The sequence below is a fragment of the Ambystoma mexicanum genome, chromosome 4q (assembly GCF_040938575.1).
Source record: "Ambystoma mexicanum isolate Mex_15411 chromosome 4q, UKY_AmexF1_1, whole genome shotgun sequence".
NCBI classification, from domain to species: domain Eukaryota; kingdom Metazoa; phylum Chordata; class Amphibia; order Caudata; family Ambystomatidae; genus Ambystoma; species Ambystoma mexicanum.
Genome location: NC_090928.1, coordinates 1,005,902,604 through 1,005,926,369, shown reverse-complemented (window position 1 = coordinate 1,005,926,369; position 23,766 = coordinate 1,005,902,604). Strand labels below are relative to the sequence as shown.

The 23,766-nt window shown below is 43.9% G+C and overlaps 1 protein-coding gene across 1 annotated transcript in view; it reads left to right on the top strand.

Moving 5' to 3' along the window:
* Positions 1 to 23,766, top strand: part of USH2A (usherin) — a 4,817,015-nt gene that overhangs the window by 4,441,998 nt on the left and 351,251 nt on the right. The window contains exon 62 of the mRNA XM_069608572.1: positions 8,246 to 8,473. Coding sequence (XP_069464673.1) covers positions 8,246 to 8,473 — 228 coding nt within the window. The remainder of the gene's footprint in view (positions 1 to 8,245; positions 8,474 to 23,766) is intronic.

The window sequence follows — 23,766 nt, the reverse complement described above, 5'->3', positions numbered from 1 at the left end:
CTAGAGGAAACAAGTACATGTTGACCGTCACATGCTTGTTTACCAAGTGGGTGGAATGTCTCCCGGCCCCAAACTGCAAGGCAGAAACATTAGCTGCCCTAATGATTAACCACATCTTTTCCCGTTTTGGTCTACCTCAGAGGATTGAGTCAGACAGAGGTAGCCATTTCACCAGCGAGGTAATGATAAAGATGTGGGAGATACTGGAGGTCAAAAGGAAGCTACATATTGCTTACCGGCCAGCTTCTTCTGGAGCAGTAGAGATACAACCGAACCATTGTGAGCATATTAAAAAAGTTTGTGGCAGATTCTGGGCCAAGTTGGGATATCCGATTACCTCTGGTCCTAATGGCCATCAGATCTACCCCTTCATCTGCAACTAAAATGTCACCATTTGAGTTGATGACCAGACTCAAGATGGTGCTTCTCCGGCATTTGCTCTACAGGACCCAAGAGCAGACGTTGATAAATGCCTCCACAACTCATGAGTATTTGGAGAATTTAAGGAAACACCTTCAACATGCTTTTGCCTATGCTCAGCGGAATCTAGAAAGATCAGCTGATAGCATGAAAACCCACTACGCCCTGAAGACCACCAGGAAGGAATATACTGTGGGAGACCGGGTCTATCTATACAATTTCCAAAGGAACCAGGCCAAACAGCGAAAATGTTTGCCTACATGGAAGGGACCATTTGAAATTATAGACAAAATCTCCCCTGTAGCCTATAAGATCCGCATCCCTAAAGGTAGTCTGGCGGAAGGGGAAGATAAGTGGGTCCATATGAATCAGCTAAAGTGTTGCCATCCTAGGCACACTCTGCAACAACTGGAGGAATCCTCTGGAATCCCAGAGGGGGCCGCCCCAGATCAATAAAAGCTCCAACCCTAAAATATTCCACATACCAAATTTATAGTAACCTAATGTCAATATTTCCTGTTATATCTTGTTTTTAAAACAAGACTGAAAAATGTAACCGGATGTATAAAATGTATGTGTTCGCCCCCACACCATTAATAGTGGTGGAGAAATGTCTACGAATAGGTATTGCCGCTTTTGCTTTATCATCCTAGGAGAGATGAAACCATAGAGACTGACCAAGGAGGCGACCTGGGGACCGGGAGCGAAGATCCGAGGGGCCCGGAGTATCGCCCAATCCTCCCATCAGGACCAGCAAGGAGAACTGATTGATCGACTGGAGGGAGGAAAAGATGCTGAACTGTGCCATCTACGGAATTAGAAGAAGATGAGACAAACCTCCCAGATCTTGCGAGTTCCATCAGTGAAAGATCAGAATGGCCATCACAAGAGGTGGGGCTTGTGGGATGTTTTTACCCATGCAGCCAATCCCTACCATAAAAACGGTGCAGTACTGGCATTGAAAACATCATGATGGCCAGTACTCCCCAGAGAGTGCACAGGGAAAACATGAAGAATAGGCTGCCACCCATTTCTGCCTATGTTGTGAGCACAGGAGGGCACAGCCTAAAACCACCATTGGGCTACACAAACAGTAGCCTGAAACCATTGGGAATGGCAATGCTGATTGCCAAAAGCAACCCAGAACTGTGGGGAATTAATTTTCTTAATGTCAAAAATGGATGCAATACTGGTGCTCACCACTATCAGAAAGCCGGCATTTTAAAACCACCAGCCTTTTGTGTAAAACTGAACAAATGAACCCAAACCAGGCCAAGGAAAGACTTGCTAAGAGGTGGATACAATGGAAAACTATATTCTGAAATGACTTGAAGGAAGTAATTATTTAATGTATATATACATAAATAGCTGGGGATGTCAGCAGCTTAAGTGAATTTGGGTTTAAAGCCACTAAAATCGAAATGTTTAGAATAAATGAGTGACCTACTTGTGAGTGTCACATAAGTTGCAATTGTTTAAATGTCATAGTTTTGAACTTAGAATCAGCATTCTAGCTGCATGTGCAAAAATTGTAAGTTGGATTTGAATGTAGAAAACTGGGAACTAAAGTGACATTTAGCTGAATTCTGCCTGACAACTACCCCCGACAGGAGTTGAAGTGGCTCAACAACTCTTCCCAGGCCTGGCTGCATCCTGCTGCCCCCACCAAAAGGAGGTGACACCTCTCTGATTGAATTAGGGGAGTGGTACCTGCAGACTGCAGGAAGTTGAACAAAGCCCTGTCCTGGACTCAGGCAAATGTTATATGGGGGGGTTATAAAATGACTTCCTCTTGGGAGAAACGGGGAGGGGCATTGCCTGTGAGAAGCAAGCTGAGCTTGGGGGAAGTGGATAAAATAGAAATTCCACCATGTGCTTTGGAAAAACACACCCTTTTGGGGCCAGAGCACGATTTTAAAAAGATGGATAATTCACAGTGCGGACTTGTCAAAATTATATAAATAACATCATCATTCTTGCGATTTTTCTGTGCACATTTTAAGAGGTGTTAGGACCCTGTGGTATGTTCTTGGGGATAGCAGCGGAAAAAAAGGTTGTTACTCCAAATGTATGCATGTTAAAAATCTGACACTTCATCATCTGAAACCCATATCCTTGGGGCACATTTGTGTAAAATCTGGAAAGGTTTAGAGGTTGTTATCTGGATGAAAAGGGGAGAATTCTGTCATAAGTGGACACAACATCGTACAAAGACAGGGATCGGATGGTTTGGTGCTACAGAAAATATGTTAACTGGACCTATAATATTAGAAAAATGGTACATAGATAAATATGTACTTGGGTCAGAAATAGATTTGTGTGCAATTTGACATGGGGAGGTTCCTCTGACCATAAATCCTACAGCATCACTCTGACACTCCATTTCTTTCCACCAATCAAGGGAGAGAGGAAAGCTTGGCCAATGATAAGTGAGAGGGGCAGGCTTAGCTAGGCCCAGGCACACACCCATTTTCAAAACACATAAAAGGAACATTGAAACCCAGGTAGAGAAATTAACTTTCCACTTTCTTGCGGGACGCTTTGCCGGGAGTCTTCAGACTTCACATCCAGAGATCCAGACTTCAAATCCATCAATCTCCAGAGACCAGAAATTAACTCCAGAATTTGTAGCAGAGAGGCCTGAATCCATAAGCTGAATCCTCTTCAGCAAGCCTCAAAACCAACCAAACTATTCAACAGCCGGGCAAGCTGTTTGAATTCTTTGCCAAGAACTTTTGCAAGAACCTGTAGCAGTATCCAGAAAGCAGTGCTGTATCCGGAACCAGAGAGAACCACAAACCAGACCGTTGTGAGCAGAACCAGTGCTTGACAGACCCAGAGAGCAGAGCTGACCCAGATAGCGGGACTTCAGAACCACCCGCCGGAAGTCCCGTCCAACCTGACCAGACCTTGATGGCTTATTTCAAAAATATAGTGTGAGTACTCACTGTGCAAAACCAATCTCTTAGTTTAAAATAATCTAATCCAAACTATTTTAGCCTATTAGAACTGCCTCTTTGAATCGTGTCATTCTGTCATCTTTAAACCTGAAAACTGTCATCTGTCATTCTGAGCTTTAAAATTTCAAATCCGAAAAACTACCTTGACTAAATCGGCCGTATCTCCAGAACCGTTTGTGCTAGGAGCGAGTTTTAACTGTCATCTTAAAGCTAAGATTCTAAGCTTTCCAACGAGCCTAGAACCGACTACTCCTTATAGTGCCTCCATAATCGCGCTCGACGCACGCGACTAAATTTGCCGCGATTTGACATTTTGCTTAATTTCAGCCATGTGTAAAAAGATTTGTCCTTGCTTTCCTTGCTGAAATTCGTGTGCAACCTGACAATCATTCATAGAGCATTGCTAAAGTGATCCTGAATTAATTTAAAGTTTCTCTCACTCACCCTGAACCTCCTATAGGGAATTAAAAGCATTTTTTGCATATTTTTCACTTAATTGCAACCACATCAAAGTATATTGCCTGTGTTTAAAACTCCTACCTGTTTTCATCTAAACTTGCTAGGGGGGAACTGAATTATATTTGATTGCATTCCTGAGAACTGTGTGCTTTCCTTCCATCTCTTTACCTTGCATAAAGGGGGGGGGGGTGAATTGTCAAAGAAAAGTGCTTACCTTGTCTTTTGTTGAAGTCATATCAAGTTTATTTTCTGTACTGCATTTTCATTCATCATTGCATTGTCCTTGAAGCCATAAAAGCATTCTCAACTACTCTATCCTCTCTGTATCACTTCTAAGCCATCAAAAAGTGTGTACCACTGTAACATTATCCATTGTTGAGAACTATCATCTTCACAAGTGTGCTATCAAACATTAATTTATTATAAAAGTGTGATAGATATATATTGTTTAATTTTCAAATAAACCTTTTAAATTTGAAAAACAAACCTACTTCTTGGCTCAGCGGGGTCGGGGGGATTCTGAGAGAGGGGTGTTATATAAGGGTTGTCATCCAGAGTAAATGAACTGGACATAAAAATATATCAATAAGGGTTTCCCTCAGCATCCCAGACTAGGCATTGACTTTGCTGTAGTGTTGAATTGAAGTCGCTTACAGAATGCATTAGACATCACTTGACCCATTTTATGCTTCAGAGAAGAGTGCCCACTAACTTTATTGTGGAACTCCTTGAACTTGCTTTAACCAACAACTTCTACCTGCAAATAAGTGGAACGCCCATGGGAGCAGCATTCGCTCCCAGTCTGGCGGTGATATTTATGGCTGAATTTGAACACCTCTACATCCTCAACATCTCTAACCCTTTTCAAAACAAAATTACCTCATGGTATAGATATATAGATGATGTCATTCTAACATGGAAGGGCGATAAAAACAGCCTTACCAATTTCTTTAATTGGCTCAACACCAAGACACAAGAAATAAAATTCACCATGCAAAGCAGCAGCACTACTATCAATTTTCTGGACCTCTCCATCTCAGACAAGAACGGGACCCTGATATGTAACCTCTTCACTAAAGAGACAGACAGAAACACCTTGCTCCACTACAACAGCCATCACCCGAGGAACCTACGGGATGATCTTCCGCATGGCCAATGTTTGAGCCTAAGACGTAACTGCACAGAATTGGACCAATATAACAAACACGCCAAGGTCCTACAAAATAAACTGCAAGATAGAGGGCACCCTAAAAAACTCATCAGGAAAACCACGAAAAGAGCCAAATACACACCAAGAGAAAGCCTGCTAACACCCAAACTGTTGAGCACCAACATGACGATACCCTCACCTTCGTGTCTACCTTTGGCCCTGACACTACTAAACTCAAAGGCATACTGAAAAAATTCTGGCCCTTAGTACAATTGAGCCTGCCGGATGAAAAAGTACCCAGAATGGCGCTAAAAAGATCAAAAAACTTCAAAGACATGTTAACACATGCGAGATTAGAGAACAAAACGCAAAGATCAACGATATGGAACATGCGAGAAATAAAGGGCCACCACCCGTGCGGGACATGCACAGTGTGCCGGTTCACCAATGAAATGAACTCTTTCAAGATGGGAGAAAAAGACTGGCAACTTAGAAAGTTCACAAACTGCAAAACAGCAAACGTGATATACATAATTGAATGTCCCTGTGGTTTCCGCTATGTAGGACAAACCACTCGCCAAATCCACAAAAGAATAGGAGAACATAGATCTCGGATTAGATGTAAATCCTTAACAGCTCATATGGTCCAACATTATACAGAAAACCATCATGGACCAGATGACATTCTGTAGTGGATAGCAGACTTGGTACCCAACACCAGCAATGCCATCAATTCGCTTAACCATAAAGAGGCCTGGTGGATCTTCAAACTGAAAAGTACGACCGAGGGGCTCAATGAAACAGAACCGACCGGGTACCATAGATAACCCAGCTCTGTCCACTCCCATCTTGTGGACCACCCACATAAGGGACCAGGTCTTGTATCCAGACACGGACTCAGAGATCCTTTCATTTCCCATGTGTGCGTAACACTATTACGCGCTTAATGGGTTTCCTTGGTTACAAAAATGCCATCCAATACAGTTACAAGGCCCCCCTGCTTTTTTCAAGCACAGACATGCGCACAGAGTCAGCGTTTCCAACATTACTCTAAGCGCGCACGCAGAAGTTACACCACTGCTCCCGATCGCGCATGCGCACAGGTGCTCCTTTTATAACACTACTCTCCTTGTGCATGCGCACCTTTCCCGTCCACACACAGCTCGACTAGGACTTCATTCTTTTAAACACCAAGCCCCTGCAGCACTCCGCATTCGCGGCTCCGTAGAAATATTTACTATTCAACTCAGACTCCAAAATTAAGGTAACTCTTTTCCCAGTCCTCTCCACTAGGCCATTTCTGTCACCCCCTGCCCCAGTTCTAATTAAGCTTGTGCCATTTCTTTTCTATTTACCAGGAAAGTGTCTTTTGGGCAATCAGCTTGGGAACTAAGCTCCCACATTACCACTTGCCCCCTTTTACCTCCAGAGATGCCAACCTCACAGTCGGCATCCACCTCCATTGACTTCTCATTGAGAGCATATTGAGGAAGGTGAGCATATACTTTCTTCTTTTATCTGCTTCCCTACCCAGTTCATGTACGCATTTTATAGGCCAGCATTAGGTGCTTAAGGCTGGATTACTAGTGTTTGTATCTGTATTTTACCTTCTTAGCCTACAGCAGCCTGGCCCTGCTTCCTACCAGCAAGGACCAATTGAAACCCTGCTCCACAAGAACGATACAGCAATTAAAAGCCACCCCCCAGGTTAGTCCCGTGCTTCCCTTGCAACTATCCTAATACTAACTGTGGTGTACCACAATTATGGATTTTTATGTCATATTCTTCAATTTTTAAATTTTCACCTCACGCACTAATAGAGCCCTCCCCCTACTTTCTTTTAGGGAGACCTTCTCCAGGCCCAAGATGAAGGCATCTTGCCGAAACGTCCAAGGACCAGCACTCCATTCTCTACCGGGTCCTTCCAATCTTTTGATTTCGATCTTGACGTCGACCACCTGTTAGGTCACCCTTTAGCCTGGCTACATACAACCAACTGTGATACCATCTATTGCTGTCTAATTAGTTGGAGTGTGTATTATGTACCTGTACCATCACTTGGCACTATAGGTGGTGGTTACACATTGATTTCCAAAGCACTATATTGTTTTAAGCTTTGTATGAATGCAATTTAATTGTTAACTCAGCTACATCAAGGTTTTGTGAATAGGAACTACCCTTAATGTACTGATCCCTTTTTACCAAAAAAAAACAAACAAATGCATGACTTAGAAATGCATTAACAGCAAAATAAATAAAAACGCTGTACCCTTCACATCTATTTTTGTCTGTATTTCTCAAATCTAATGAGTATTACTACATTCAGAATGTCTCTGCCAGTTTGTGACATGATAGAATAATTGTAGGCCTATTAAAGTTAACAAGTAGACCTCAACACTAAAGACGTCAGGGCATACCCCTCTTTGTATCAATGACTGCAGTCATGACTACATGCTAGCCATTCTGATTGGCTGAGATGAGGCAAATAATGGCGTGCACGTGCTAATAGTTTCCATGACTTATTCAAGTTATTAAATGTACCATCATTTACATGTTGGTCAGGTTCATGCCATGCTACTATGAGCCAGTTCTCAAGATAGTCATGAGAGGGCGTCTTACAGTAGGTTACCACCATTTTTAACAATGACGAGTCTAGGGCCTGATTCATGGAATATGTCCCTGTTCAAAGCGAATTTGCACTGCTGAAAAGTGACTTTTCACTGCCGACACAAACCCTGATTCTTGGAGCTGTGCAAAGTGTATTTTTGCGGTGCAAAGTCCGGCCAAAGTCATTTTGTACTGCAAAAATGACTATGCGCTGACTTTCCCTGGACTTTGCCCGGCAAAAATACACTTTGCATGGTTCCAAGAATCAGGGTTTGTGTCGGCAGTGCAAAGTCTCTTTTCAGTAGTTGAAATTCAATTTGAACTGGGCAAATATTCCATGAATCGGGTCCTAGGTGTCTATAAGGCTAAGTGACGTAAGCAGATGAATGATACAAACAAATATATGAACACCTTTAATTGATTTAACATTCCGTAGGGGCGTAAAATATGAATTGGTAATGCATTGTGAGGCTCAGTTTCAGAATAAAATCCAAAATGTCACACAACGTTATTGGTGTAATGAGGACAATAGCAGATACGCTGCCAATACAGTTCAGTCACATGTGGGGAAATCTTACAGATAACAGATAACAGACAGGATAACTTTCGGAAAATGCTCAACTTCTCACTGTATTTGTTTCTGTTTCAGGGTAAAACCCACCAAGCCCACGTCTTCGGCCTAAAGCCTTTCACAACATACAAAATTCAGGTTGTGGCTGTAAACAGCGTTGGCAGGGTGTCAAGTCCATGGACCACCGTGCACACATTGGAAGCATCGCCAAGTGGGCTTAGCAACTTCACCGTAGAGAAGAAGGAGAATGGCCGGGCCCTGAATCTCCATTGGTTGGAGCCCTCCCAACCCAATGGAATCATTAAGGTATTTTAAAGTGTAGCATCATTACTGTTGTAAATGAATTATAGAATTAATTCAGAAATGATTTATGCAGAACAACACAATTTTGAAACAGTGGGATGCATAAGCGTATATATCTACTCACGGTTCTCTGTGATAATCTCACCGTGAAAAAATCACCAGGTAGATGACTTTTTTTCCTTCCCCTAAAATTATTTCCCTAAATAAAATGGGAGGTGTATAATTATACATTATTACGTCAAATCCTAGAATATTTGTGGAAAGTGTTTGATTGTTTGGAGGGTGCATTTTAAAGGAAATGTCGCCGCCTGGCGGCCATTTTCACGGCAACATTATCACTGGATACCGCTACTCACACTGTTGGTCAAACATGATTTGCAGACATAGGTCCTAGTTTACAAAACCTTTTCCAATGGGATTTTCCTATTGAAATACTAATTTCATGTTCGAACCTGATGTGTATCTTCTTCTGAAAATAAAATGGTGATGTTGCTATGGGCTGCCATAATATCTGGCATAATATATGCTTAGGACTTGGGGAATGTCGGATGAAAAATAATATTTTGATAGCTGTGTTATAATTATGGAATAGCTAGCGGTATGTCAGTAGTGGTACGTTTCGTAAGCAAAAGGCAGATCCTGGCATGCTGCCACTCAGCCGGCCCGGTGCCACAAGAACCTCAGGCAGCGACAAAGCACTGCTTCAACTCTCTGCTGCAGTAAAGATGGTCCAGATGTGGTGCTCCAATAAACAGCTGGATTGCTGCCAGTGGTGAGTATCAGCATGGCTAATTACAACAAGTGGTCAAAGTAGCACTATCAGAAAACATATTTTGAGCGCTTTTTGCAACAATTCTACTGGTGATAAAAATCTAAATCCAGTGGCATTTCGGCCATAAAATGCCACCAGCAAAGGCTAAAATTAATTTCTTACGCTGAGATATGGGCCATGTAACAAAGTGTGTACTTTATGTGAAACCATGGAAATTACATTGCTGCAGCTGGCAACTTGTAAGGCAATTATTAGGACCTGCTCACAGCTATCTTATGTTTGACGGTGATTGCTACCGTTTTAAAACACGTTTTTCTCTCATGGGGCTTGCTGGTAGTACTTCTTAACCCTCGGCGGTAATTTTACCACCGGTTTTAAGTTGGCGGCAAACTAGTAGTAATTAGAATTGATGTTAAAAACAGTCGTTTTTCCATTCGTGTGGTATTTTGATGTTTTGGAATGGGGGTAGTGTAGCACTGGCGATGTGTTTCCCTTACCACTAACAGTCGAAATTCCACCTGGTGAGGGTGGGTTAGCCCAAGCTTTCTTTGATTTTTAGTAAATAAAATGATGCTCTTAATTCCGTTTAAGGAGGGGTGGTCTGCTAATCCAACCCCACTTTATAAAGCTCCATGCAAAAAGCATAGTGCCTTCATGTGCCTTTGCGGTAAAACTCTCCTTACATCTGCTGCACCAGTCCTGCAGTGGCACCGGACAGGTCCACAGGTCACATGTGGATTCCTGTTAGCTGCTGGAACACAATGTTCCTGCAGTCAGAGGACACTTTTTTAACAGTTTGCACCTCGGCCACAGCAATGTGAGGCCATGCAAGTGTCAGCCATGTGAACATGGCACAGAAATGTCTCCAGGACTCATGTAAATCAGTATCAGATCTGTCTCCACAGATGCTACATGCGACAATAGCCAGGAAGCTGGGTATTGCAGGAAGGGCAGCACCCTTCTCCTAGGGCTGTAGGGTGAATGGCACAGGACCCAAATGGTAAAAACAATCCCAACTAGGCCAAATAATTGATGCACCTTTTGCAAGGAAATTAAAGTGTTATTACATGCTAAAATATCAGATGGTCCGTAGAACCGAACTAACCAAGAGTTCGCCCCACCCAAAGAAGTTACACCTTTTATAGAGGAAAAATGCAAATTAACAGAACTATGCATAATAAATATCAAAGCATGATCCAGTACTTCCCATTGGCTAACACCTATATACAATTCTAGTTATCCCCTATAGTCCATTGCCATATTGGTCACAAATTATCTAAAACACATTCCCCTAAACACGTGACCTACTACATCATCACTGTGAAACTTAGGAGTTGGTTAACTATGAGGTATATTGTATATATATGGTCTAACAAGTAAAATATTCTTGGCCACCACCCCTCTGTCGGATCCTGATCAAAGTGTGAATAGGGACGCCAACTCTGCTTTGATAATACAATGGGCCTCCTCATTATAACAGACACTGTGGCATGCACAAACAGCTCCCTCACCTTGTAGATACATTTATTGGCATCACCTCTGCTCCTCCGATCCCAAATCACTGTAATGGCCTTGCATGTCTCCCCCTTATCTCTCTGGGAGCCCAGTTTCCCATGAATGACCGTAGTTCAAATAGGATGACCAGTCTTCGGGTGAGGGTAGTAATGCTCTAAATATTCACCAGACCTCTTGGTGTCACAAAACCCCTTGCCCTTTTCACATGAATTCAACCTTCAAAAGGCACATTCCTAAACTTCCTCCCGGGCCCAACATTTCTATTCCAACTCCTCTGAGCTCTGCAGATGGGCTCAATTAACTGTTATCAACACAGCATGACTGCCTAAGGCTTTAACATCATAACGTTCCTTCATTAACTGGACAGAGATACAGCTCCAGATTTAATCTGTTTCTCAAACTTTCAAAACACATCTTGTAACGTGCCATAAAATCCCACATAGCAGAACTCTTCATACCTTAGCCCCGGACCCTGCCTCTACCGCTACACTTCTCTGACTCATCTTGTATGCTTACCTCTGCCAGCTACCTACTCATACATCCCTTAAACCTAACCCCATACACTACAGCTAAATGCAACATACATCACACTATCCTTAACCACCGCAACCACAACATGAATGCATAGTCGCTCTTTCTGTATGGCTATATGGTGTTTTTAATATGTGTCTAAGATACCTACAAATGGATATATGTGCATTCTGCTGCTCTCAATGACAACTCCTAGCGCTAGGATACCTGCTAATATATTTTTTGCAGTCTGAATCTCTTTGCCTGACTAGGCTGCTGCACTTGCATCCCAACAGGAACCAATAATTCTCACCAGGAGATCCTATGGGAGACAGAGCTTCAAAGGTAGCACTGACTAAACACTTAAACCAGGGTGCTTACCGATGGAGTCCCTTTGAAGTCAGCAGACATGGGAAAGGGGCGCCGTTATAGTAGCCACCGAGAAAAGGTAGACTGGGAGGGTTCTGTCATTTCATCAACACACGTGTTTGCGACGGGTGTTTTTCTGCAGTATTTTGGCTGAAAACACTTTTCAAAATATTTGTTTAATTATTTTTGAGGGGGGATCCCCACAACCCTCTCATCATCTACCTATTTTTTGTTATTGCTGACCCCCCAACCCTTCATATGCCCTTTCCCACCCCACCAAAAAAGTTTTTGGGCACAAATTCTGCAGAAAAACACCCGTCATAAAAATGGGTGTCGATGAAAGGACGTTGTACCGCCAGGAGAAGGTTCCTACCATTTTCACTCTGTTTGGACCTGTTAGGGGGTTTGTCTAAGGGCTATTACATAATATGGGTGGTGTTTTAGTATCGTGGTAACAAAAGTGGTGAGCTTATTTATGGTAATGCCCTATATGATGAAACAAACCACCACCTCCCTTTTATTTGTATTCTGTTTGGGGTTGATTGTAAGTGCAGACTAGTGGACTTCGCACTTATAGGGACAGAACAGCACCAGCTGTTTTTCCGGTGACTTATTTACAAAACCGGACTACCGCCTTGAACGGGTCTGCTCAGCTACCAGCATGCACAGCTGAGACACACACACACACACACACATGCATTATAGGTTTTCTAGCTTGCTAGCTGGTTCTCCAACCTTTACCTCCCACTTTACCATATGAGGTAAATATTTTACCGCTTTTGGGTGCACTATGATACTTTCTTATTATTTCTCCTCTTTTAAATAATTCACATAGACACAAGAATGTAATCCCACTAATTCCGTTTTTGCAATTTTTATGTACGTATTATAATGTAAAAATAGGTTTTGCAATGTACATGTTAAAACCAGTTACAATAGATACATGTCATCTCCGTTCACAATTACATTATTTTTTTCTTACCAAGACCTTGAAAATCGACGTGGTTACAGAGTGTACTTGTGTGAGAGAAAAGATATAATGCACACAGCACAAAATATGTAAACTTTTCCCTTCATCACATTTCAGAAATTCTCCATTACACATGCAAAAGAAAGACAACAACTTTGTTAAAAATAACCATTTAACCTGACTGCCTAACTGATGGGAAATGCAAATACTCCCATCTGCACGCTCCTCAAAGTTTCACCATACTTACTCCTAATGTGTAGGATTTCTGTGCAGAAGAAGCCCCTCTCTGGATCATCTTATCTGCAAGCGGAATGTTGGAAATGTTGCAGCTTTTGGAAGTACAATGAAAAGCCAGAGACCTTGCTTCAACCCTTCCGACTGCGCCTGGTATCTTGCTTTCCCTCTGTACAGCTTAGCTATGCCCTCCATGCACAGCACAGATGTCGGCTGCACTTCATTTCTTCTCTCCGCAAAATGATGACTCACCCTCCACCCCCATCGTGGCTAGATTTATACCATAGGCCTGTCAATATTTACTAACCCGCCTCTTTCTTGACGTCTCCTGTCACCCCATCTGCCTTCTAGAATCATGGAATTTCTTTCTCCCAATACACAGCTTCTGAGCCTACTTGTATCAACTTTGCTTCCTGCAGCAAACAATACCCTTCTGAATGGAAAAGACAGCCCATGCATTTTGCACACATGTTCTCTTCTACTGAACGAAAAACAGAATTTGCTGGCTGAACCATTTTACACTGCAATGTCAAAGGGTACCTTAATTACTGGGGAAATGTTATTTAATGAGAAAGTATTAGTTAATTATATTAGGGGTTAGTTTATTCAGTGCAAAATGACAGCTGGCGAATTCACTATAACATGGAAAATGTTTACACGTGCAATACTTCAATTTGCTATCTTTGCATTCATTTCACTGCCTCCATTGAAATTCCAGTTCACTGTCCCTATGAAACCAATGCATTATCTTTCCCTACATACTCTGTACAACGTCCTACCCCAGCCCCATGTCTTGCTGGACAATGCACTGTGGGTATTATGTCAGATGGTAAGGGTTACTTAATACAACAACAGGGATTGGACCCCTTACAGCAGGCTAGCTTTGGACCAATCTCCGTTGATGTGTTGCCCTTATATGGGGAGGTTACCACCATATTCCTTGATTCATATTTGAACTATTACAAGAACAAGGACAAAGGATTCACTGGAACTCTGTTGGAGTCACGGCTGCTACGAAGTCCTTTACAACAGATTGGATGACAGAATGCATCCAAGGCAGAGGCACGATCTATCCCCTATTCATCTGCAGGTAATAGTGGGGATGCACTGCTGCTGTTCCAAGACCTCACTTCTGGCTGCACTTGAACAAGGACCCTGTGCACTGGAAATGAAGGACTCCCCCTGAAGTTGCCAGCCAGCCTCCTGGAGTGGAAGTGCAGAACTAAAGCTTTCACGTTGTCCTTGAGACCATGGCTTGTTGAAGCAGGACATTTCACCATGGCTGTTTCGGCAAAGGCTGTTTTGGCATGGTGTGCGCGGCGCACATCCTTTTTTAGGCATGCCTTGTTGGCCATGGCCATCAGGGCACAGGGATCTATCCACGCCGGGATGTTCATTTTCCTTAAATATATTGTCACCTGAAGCACTAATAAATGCAGTGCTTTGGGTGACAGTTTATTTAAAAAAAAACACTTTACTGAATATCATGTAAGCGGACAACAGATGGAGAGGCTGCACAATGCATGAGCTGAGTCACCAAGCGTTCAAGCAGCCGAGGAAGACAAGTGGATGCATGGATGAAAGCACACCTAAATTCGAATTACCCACAAGGCACTAAAAATCCAGCACAAAAATGGAGGATGCACGGATGGAAGCACACCTAAATTCGAATTTACTGCAAAGCACTAAAAATGCAGCACAAAATGGAGGATGCTCAGATGGAAGCACACCTAAATTCGAATTTACTGCACAGCTCTAAAAATGCAGCACACAATGGAGGATGTACAGTTGGAAGCACACCTAAATTCGTATTTACCACAAAGCACTAAAAATTCAGAACAAAATGGAGGATGCACAGTTGGAAGCCCACCTAAATTCGAATTGACCACAAAGCATTGAAAATGCAGCACAAAACATGCACAGATGAAAAGCAGCTAAAATCGATTTACAAGCAGGCACTAAAATGCAACAGAAAGACAATTGTTGTGTGGGTTGAGGCACAGCAAGGAGAGCAATACAGGTAATGGAGAATTACAGTGGACAGGGTAGAGAAGTCCAAGGCTAGCCGACGGCCAGCAGCACACCAAGTAGAGAGTGACCCCAAAGGTGTGGTGCGCGTAACAAATGTTGCGGTGAGGGTGCTGTCAAAGGAATGCTATACTGGGGGTCAGAAGCCAGTTTGGTTGTCAAAGTAAGCAGGAAGACAACTGCAGGGCATCTCAATGGAGAGGTAGAAATTGGGTTCAGTGTAGCATAAAGTTGGGTTGCAGCCAGGAGAAAGGATCAGGCGAGTATCACATAGTTGAGTATCACATAGTGAGAACAAGAAGCCAAAGCAAATGTGGATAGTGTGTGCCGCTGTTGCACAATTGCAGGGACAAAGTGCAAGTCAGCCATGTGTAAAACAACACAAACCACATGGCTCTGTTTGTAACAGTGGATAGATAAGCCATGCGGAGAGGCTAGAGTAAGAGGCAGGTGGCAGGTCAAAATGCCGAATGAAATCTACAGACAATGCCATACATGAGGAAAGCTCAACAAAATATATCATGGACTTTACTCAAAGGATGGACAACTTAAATAAGGAATCTGCATGTCAAATAATAAAAGAACGTTTTCTTGCTTCAGAAAACTAGTCCCAAACCAAGGCATCTCTGCATCTCTCCCTAGCATCACTCAGAGTATTTTGTAAGCTACTCCATGTGGTTGAAAATCATTTTTCTATGGACACAGGCTGGGTAGCATTCATCGGGTGAGAACAGTATTTGTGGTGGAGTCCCAGGAGTTTCACATTAGCGTTCACAATATCTCCAAGAGGTGAGTTAGTCCTAAAGGTATATGAGTTGCTGAACTATCTGCTGTGATGCATCACTTTCCCTTAGTTTTGTCCCTTGAGGTGTTTGTCTGCTAACCTTCGTATGTTCTGCCAGGCAGTTCTTCATCCTCTCACTCCTTTAAGTCAACCCGTGGTTGCATTTTGTCTGACTCTCCAGATCTCTAGATCCAAAGTGTCCTGTTCTTCCAAGGCATCCTCAACCTTCTTCTCAACCTCCCTTTTTGTCCTCACTCGTTTCTTCCTGCAACGTCTCTTCCATCCTCAATGTTGCACACCTTAACTCTGTGTCTCTTCCTACTCCTTAATTTGCCTTCACTACCCCCTCCTGTCACCTAAACTCCTCTTGCCACTCAGCACTAGCTTAACCTTCCCAATCATCCAACTACTATGGCTTTCTGAGTTGTTTCTACACCTGCACCAGTCTCTGAACTATCAGGTCTCTCCAAATCTCCTCCTCCAGATACACCTTCCCATCTCTCCTCATCTCCTCCTCCTGTACCATCACTTCACTCTTCCTTGACTCTGGCTGTGGTGTAGGACAGTGTGAAATCTGAACAAGGGCAATATGTTATCTTTTGCAATGATAGATTAGACTCGAGAGGGAGTGGTGTCACCATCATTGCAAAAGAATCTCTACTGATAAGACAACTCACCCATCTCCTCAACTGAACTCCTAACTACTAAATTAAGAATATCTCACAATAATCATCCACCTGGTTTATCGACCCACTGGCCCTGTGGCTGGGAACCTACATCTTCCTAATACTAATCCCTCCTCCAAGACCTTACACCTCAGTGACTTTAACCTGGATCTGAATGACAAGACTGATACCAATGCCCTATCTTTAGACAACTCTCTCAAGGCGCTTGATTTCGCTCCTTAGCCCTACTCACATGAAAGGCCGTACCCTTGATTGGCTTGCCGATCTAAACTGTAATATAAACATTACTTCCAATTATCCATGCATATGAGCAGATCATACCATTATCCTCTTCCCCATACCTATGACCAAACCTGGCACCTGTCCCCCAACCCCTGCCCCTAAAAGCTCTAGAAACATCACCCCTTTCAGATTCCTGCCATTGCTGGAGATTGTCGACATGGATGTCTCAAATACTGACACTGCCCACCTGGTGGTCCTCTACAACCCCACCCTCTTGCAGGCTGCAAATGCAGTGGGTCCCCTCAAACTCAGCAATCCTAAAGCTGCAGCACAAAGTAACATTTGATTTTCCCCTGACTTGAAAATGTTACGTCAACTCAAAAATGGTGCTAATACCAAATGGAAAAATAATCCAACTGAAGCAAACAAAACCTGTTTTACCAATGCTACTAACAAATATAAGAAGGCTATTATCCTCCAAGAAAGCTCCATATACAATTTAAGAATTGCAAAGCTTCTCTCTATACTGCGCAAGCTTGAATCTCCTTTGCCACCACCCATCAACTGTATTCTGGAAGCGCCTTGTGCGCCTCCATGCCCTCTTACTCAAAAATCCAAACACTGCAAACAAAGATCATTGTGAAAAGAGACTCCTTAAATAGTGTTGTAGAAAATAATCCATCCCTGCCTCCTTCACCTATCCGAACTGATCTCCCTCTCTTTGAGTTTATATCTGTCTCTGTCTCCAAATCACCAAATCATCAAAGGTCCTACACCTTCCTGCTGCCAAGGTGATGTCTGCCCAGCAGCACTTAACAAGGACTGTTCCTCCTCACTGGCTCCCTTCACTGACACCCTTTGTAATGCCTCCTTCTCCTCGTGCACTGTACCAGCCAGCCTCAAGGAGTCCCCTGTTCTCCCCCTCCTCAAGAAGCCTTCGCTTGACCCTGCCATCCCTACTACCTCCTGAGCACCACGGTCCCCTTCAGCATCAAAATTCTGGACCATGCAGCATACTTACAAATCCAATATTACCAGGAAAAGCACAACTTGCCAGGCACAGCCTGCGCCAATCAGGGTTTTGCCCTGGTCATGGAACCGAGTCTGCCCTCCTTGATCTCAAGCATCAACTGAATGAAATCAAAGATGCCGGTAGCACAGCCTTACTCCTCTTGTTGGATCTATCAGCAGCCTTTGATTTGGTGGGCCATCAAATCCTCTGCCATCACTTGATGTCTGCTGCTCATCAAACGCTATTTCCTTGATTTCCTCCTTTGCCGGTACCACTACACCGAACATTAAGAAAATGCAAATCATACGAAACAACGCTTTCAGAGCTGCCCTTAACATCCTGAAACAAGAGCATATCTCTGAGGCAAGGAAAAATGGTATTAGGTCAAAAGACCTTTTTATAAAAAGAAGATGATTTAGAAAGACCGCTCTGTGACCGCAGAGAGCAGTCTTTCTAAATTGAACTCTCAGCCTCTGCAACGCACACGGGCTGACCGGCATGTCAGGACCCCGGAAGCGGCCATGAGGGAGAACGGGTAAATTCCTGTCTGCATGTGTATTTGTGTGTGTGTGTTGGGTGTACATGTTTGTGTGTGTTTTTGTGTGTGTAATGGTGGGAGGGAAGATTTGGGAGGAGATAGAGGTGCGTGCCGAAGGACAGGGGTTCAGGGCAAATGGGGTACGAGAAGGAGGGGAATGGGGTGTATTGTGGGGGTGTGGTGGGGTGAAGAAATGTCATAGTTTCTATTTTTGTAGGCAGCCTAAAATCGGCCAAAATTTAATTTTTCTTTTGGTTACGCGACCTACAAAAATAAAAAAAATGACATATAACTGGAAAAAAGTACACTGGCTGTCGATCAAAGAGCACATTCAATTCAAAACTTTAGCAATCACGCATAAATGCCTCTCTAACTCTGCTCCAAAATACCTGTTGCTAAAATTTCCAAAACAAAAAAGGTGAAGGCCTGAAAGTTTAGAATTAAACTTAACCTCTGGCATTGCTCTGGACAACCCTCCAGACCATCGTTCTTTGCCTGCCAAGCCATTGCAAAAGGGAAAGACCATTTGCAAAGCAGAATTTGTCGCAATTGAAAAGGGGCAGTCCAGCCTGAAATGCTTGGTGACATTCCTTCTGCACTAGACTGCAAGCATCCCCAAACATATTTCAGCCTTGCTGGGCCTTATCAATGAGGCGTAGCTTACGTCTCTAGGTCCAGCAGGTACGGGACCCACGTCTGGGCATACCCGTCCTACTTGGGGTGACTACAGCAAAACAAATAAGTTGATGGCTGGAAGGTTTAGAATTAAACTTTACCTCTGGCATTGCTCTGGGCAATCCTCCAGACCATCGTTCTTCATCTGCGAAGCCATTACAAAAGGGAAAAGACCATATGCAAATCAGAATTCATCCCACCCCAAAAGGGGCAGTCCAGCCCGAACTGCTTGGTCACATCCCTTCGGCACGAGAGCACAAGCATCCCCAAATATATTTTGGCCTTGTTAGGCCTCATCAGGGAGGAGTAGCTTGGGTCTCTAGGCCCAGCAAGCATGGGACCCACATCTGGGCATACCCGTCCCACTCAGGGTGAATATAGCAAAACAAAAGAGGTGATTGCTGGAAGGTTTAGAATTAATCTTAACCCCTGGAATTGCTCTGGGCAACCCTCCAGACCACCGTTCTTCGCCTGCCAACCCATTACAAAAGGGAAAAGACCATATGCAAATCATACACCAAAGCTCAATCCTCAAGACCTACTTGTGCGTCCTACCGTCACCTACTTACCATACCTTGCTTCAGACAAAAGAAAGCAGGTGTTTCCAGCTTCCCAGTGGTTGGGGCAAAAACTGAGAACGGAACCCTCCTACTGGGTCTTCCAGAACAACTCAAGACATTACTCTTCTCCGAAAATTAACTTTTCATCAACCTTGTTTCCCTCTTTACATTTTGACTCTTGCGTAACTCATTGTTCAATATGTAACCTTTGATGCCCTTGGGTTTAGTACGCTTAATCAAATGCAAAAAATGAAATACAATAATAAAATGCATTGCTTTGTGACCCATGGGCCAAGCCATGCAGTATGTCAGTGTCTCAAATCCAATCCATCTGGCAATATGTCATGTTACAGAAATGTGTAGGGATTCTAATGGTGCTGGAGTGAGAATCAGTATCCATTTTTGATCCCATGGTCATGTTGCTGCTGAAATATTTTATTTCTATTGCGCTCGTACACAAGTGTGTCAGAGCGCGACAAGGCAAGGGAGGAGAACAGGGGAGAACAAAACACTGATCTGACTAGGCCCAGTGACAATGAGAACGCACAAGTGCATGGGAGAGGGAGAGGGGAAAAGTGCATGGAAGGGGTGAAGAAGTGGAAAGTGCAGAGCAAAGGAGAAACAGATAAATGATAAATAAATAAGTAAATAATAAAGGCAACAAACAGTGGTAGTGCAGCCAGCAAGTGGAAAGTTCTGGGTTTAAGGCAGCAGACAGGGTATGTCTGATAAGTTCAAGAAGAAAAGAGCAGGGGCCTGTATGGGTGCAGATACAGACCCCAGTGCAAGGGGTGGCCCGGAGGCAGTGTGGCAAGGTGGCAGGGTGAGCAGGTACCTGGGCCCTGAAGACAGAGGGAGGTCAGGTGCACAGGGCCGAGAGAGAAAAGATCAGCAGGGGAGAGGTGGGCCAAAGGCACAAGCAAAGAGCAAGGTTTTGAGGTGCTTCCGGAACCGGATATGGTTCTCTTCAAGTTTCACAGTGGCGCAGGGAGGCTGTTCCAGAGGGAGGCCCCAGCCAAAGACAGAGATCTACCCCAAGCACATCTTTTTGAAAAACAACTGACCCTGAGGGAGTAGAAGTAGCGGAGCAGAGAGCCCAAGAGGGGAGGTATTTGTGGAGGGATAGCTGAAGGTATTTTGGACCACAGTTTCCCATAAAGCTGAGAATCATGTTCCAATACAGATAAAAGTATTCATTTGAATGTGTACATACAGGTTGTAAGGACATCACCTCAAGACAATAGCAATGTAGTTGTCATTAAGGAAAAACAGAGAGGGGTGACCACCCTCATACATATCCTCAATGACAATAACAGATTAGATAGACCAAATGTGCCCTAAAGCCTTGTTAGGATGGATTTCTAGAATCTGGCCTGGTCGACTGATTTTAGGAGGCGACCCTAGTTATAGTGAACAGGGGAACTCTGAGAAGTTAACCAAAAACAATCAGGGTAAGCTTGGAGAGTGGTCAAAGCTTAGTCTCATGAGAGTGTGAATGGGTTCAGGGGTCCACACTGAGTTTATTCTAGGCCATAAAAACACACTAGGAAATGAAATAATCAAGTTGTAATAACACACAATACTTAATTATCAAATATATATTTACAGTCATCTTTAGACTTATAGAAATGCAGTCCATAACGTAGACAACAAACATAAGGTAAGTAGTGATGCAGTAGAATGAAACATGTTTACAAGACTTACGCCCTAACGTTATAAGTCCAATCCCTATGATTTATGAGGCCTTGTGTCCAAAAGTCACAAAGCTTCTTCTAGGTAGAGGGGACTGATATAGTAAGTGTTCTTGCAGTGGTTGAATGTTCCAGAAGACATTCAACAATGTTACAGGCATGTACCCCCCTGACTCCAATATTCTGCGATGACTATGTGGATCGACTGGGGGTTGCTGAAGGTAGGTTTTCCCACTGTTGGTTCCAGTGCAGTATGTCTGTGGGTTGCGGGTCTAAGGATTTCTCTAGTCAGCTGCTGGTGCAGAATACAACCCCTGGAGAAGAAGACAAGCAGGATTCACTTCTTCGGGACACCTCAAAGGACACTGGAAAGTGACCTCCACTGATGGTCACTGCACAGTGACGATGGCATGCATCCTTCCAGTCGCTGTCAAAGAAGACCTTCCCGAGAAGGATCCCTTGAAGCTCGAAAGCTGAAACATGGCATGATGGTGACCATCGAAGTTCTAGCAATGGCGATGATTCTACCGAGGTAGCCCCCTTTAGATCTGGTGCATCCACCCGGTGGTCTAGGGAAATTTCTGATGGCTCAGGATGGCTGAATCCTCAGGAATGCATCAAGACATTTTGCTCCTACCAGTCCAAGGGACGAAGCACTGCTCAGGGCCTTTGAGGATCAGGTATCCCTAAATCCTGTCAGGAATCAAGTCCAATCCCACCAATGGTAAGGATCTGCACCATTCAAACAGCCAGGAGCGGTCCAATCAGGGACCACTGTGGGTTTCACTCATGCACCACACCTAGACTCTCTTGCACCCCAGATGTGGAGTGGGACCAGAGAGTCTCACCCAGATCCTGGGTCCACACAAACCAGACCAGCAGTAGCCTGCGAAAGCAGCAGCTATCCCAAGTAAAAGCATGACCACATAAGGCATTTCCCATACCTGAAAAGGCAGAAGAACGTCAAAAAACAATATGGCCAAAGAACAAGTGAAAAATCTCATGACACATCTAGTTTAGGGCACTGGCCATGTTTAGTATCCATATGTGGGCAAAAGAGAACGAGCACACCAATAATAATGCACACATTATAAAAAAGGTCTACTGAAGAGGTATGGGGAAGTCTACCATCCCCACCCCCTCCTATGAAATTCATGACAAGGAAGAAGGCCAGGAAACAATGCAATCACCCGTTCTATTTCGGACTGATTCCCAGTGGTCCTATGATTGACAAGTATGTTGAGAGATACCCCTTCAGCCAATCACACCCCCTCAACCAACCTTAGAGACCAGGTGCCGTACGGATGTACACCAGCGTGGATGATGAGCCATAGGCCATGATCAAAGACACCTCTATTGACTGCCTGGACTAAGCACCAAGAAGCCATTTTGCTGACATTGTTAGAGGCACCACAACATAGCAGCGTTAGCCATGAAGCACACAAGCCACCCGCACTTCGGTACACAAACATACACACAAATACATGAAGAACATGAGCGTACAATTCTATAATTAATGGACAGATACATATAAATACTGTCATTGCTTCTATTATTTTTTCCATTAGCCAAACACAGCAATGCAGAAAACGCAAAGACAAGAGATCCTGAGCACAGCTTGCAGGTGTTTACATGCAATGAACCCTATGTAACTGCAGGAGCACCTATGGGACCTGACAAAATAAAGTGTGACTAACCTAAGGAAATGTAGTATAGTATGGATGCTGTAGAAACTGCATTATAAGGTTTAGGAAACGTACAGCAGGCCACATGCCCCTCAGCAAGAGACGAGCTGAGCTGAAATGCAGGCTACAGAGAGAGCAAGATGTGTTATGTTAATGTTAATATTAATGTGAAAGGATATCTGTACCGCACACTATCACCACCGAAGTGGTCCCCTGGCACTCTGGTGACTCTGAAAGAAAGGGGATGGGGGGGGTGAGTTAGTGGGAATAAGCTGGAAAAGTGCAAGAGAGCAGTGATGTGCTGTTGGCGGCTTCAGCTCGGTGGGTCCGTTGGCTGCGCCTGGGGTGTTTTACGATTGCTAGTCCTTGTGTGCTTTGTACGAGTCTATGTGTGGTTTGTTCTGTTGTTGCAGTGTAGTGACGTTTGTGCAGCCTGTTGTGTTGTAGGTTTGTGGTTGTGTTTGGTTAGAGTTTGAGGGGTGTATTCAGAGGGGTGAAATTGTTAGGGCATTGGTTAATTGGCACTGCCGTCTGAAACTGCGGTGCTAAATTTCTGTATTCTCTCGACAAGGGGTGCAGGAGCGTCTCTGCCTCTCTGTCCTGATCTGGGCCATCCGATACGTACAGTCCATTTCACACACGGCATCCACTCACTTTCATAACCTTACCCAAGTTCGGCCTCGGCCACCTGAGTGACACCTGTCTGTATGCGGGGCAGGTAGGCGTTTGTGTGTCGCTTCAAATCTGGCCCAAAGAACATTCCCAATCCAGTCGGTGTGCGGCGACGACTAGCCAAGGCTACTACTAGCGAGTCCTGTGTGAAGCAGGACTCGCAGCCAAGGCCAAGAGTTATGGTAGACATTCCAATCAACAGACGACAAGGGGGCACCTGCAGAAACAGGTATTAAATCCTCATAATTCGAACTGCACAGCTCAAATTCATGGTCTATGAACATGTGACATGGCTGAAGCAGACATTGGACAATCAGCAGTGGTGGAAAAGGAGGACTGGACACAGGCCACTAGACACAGATGGCGATGCGTC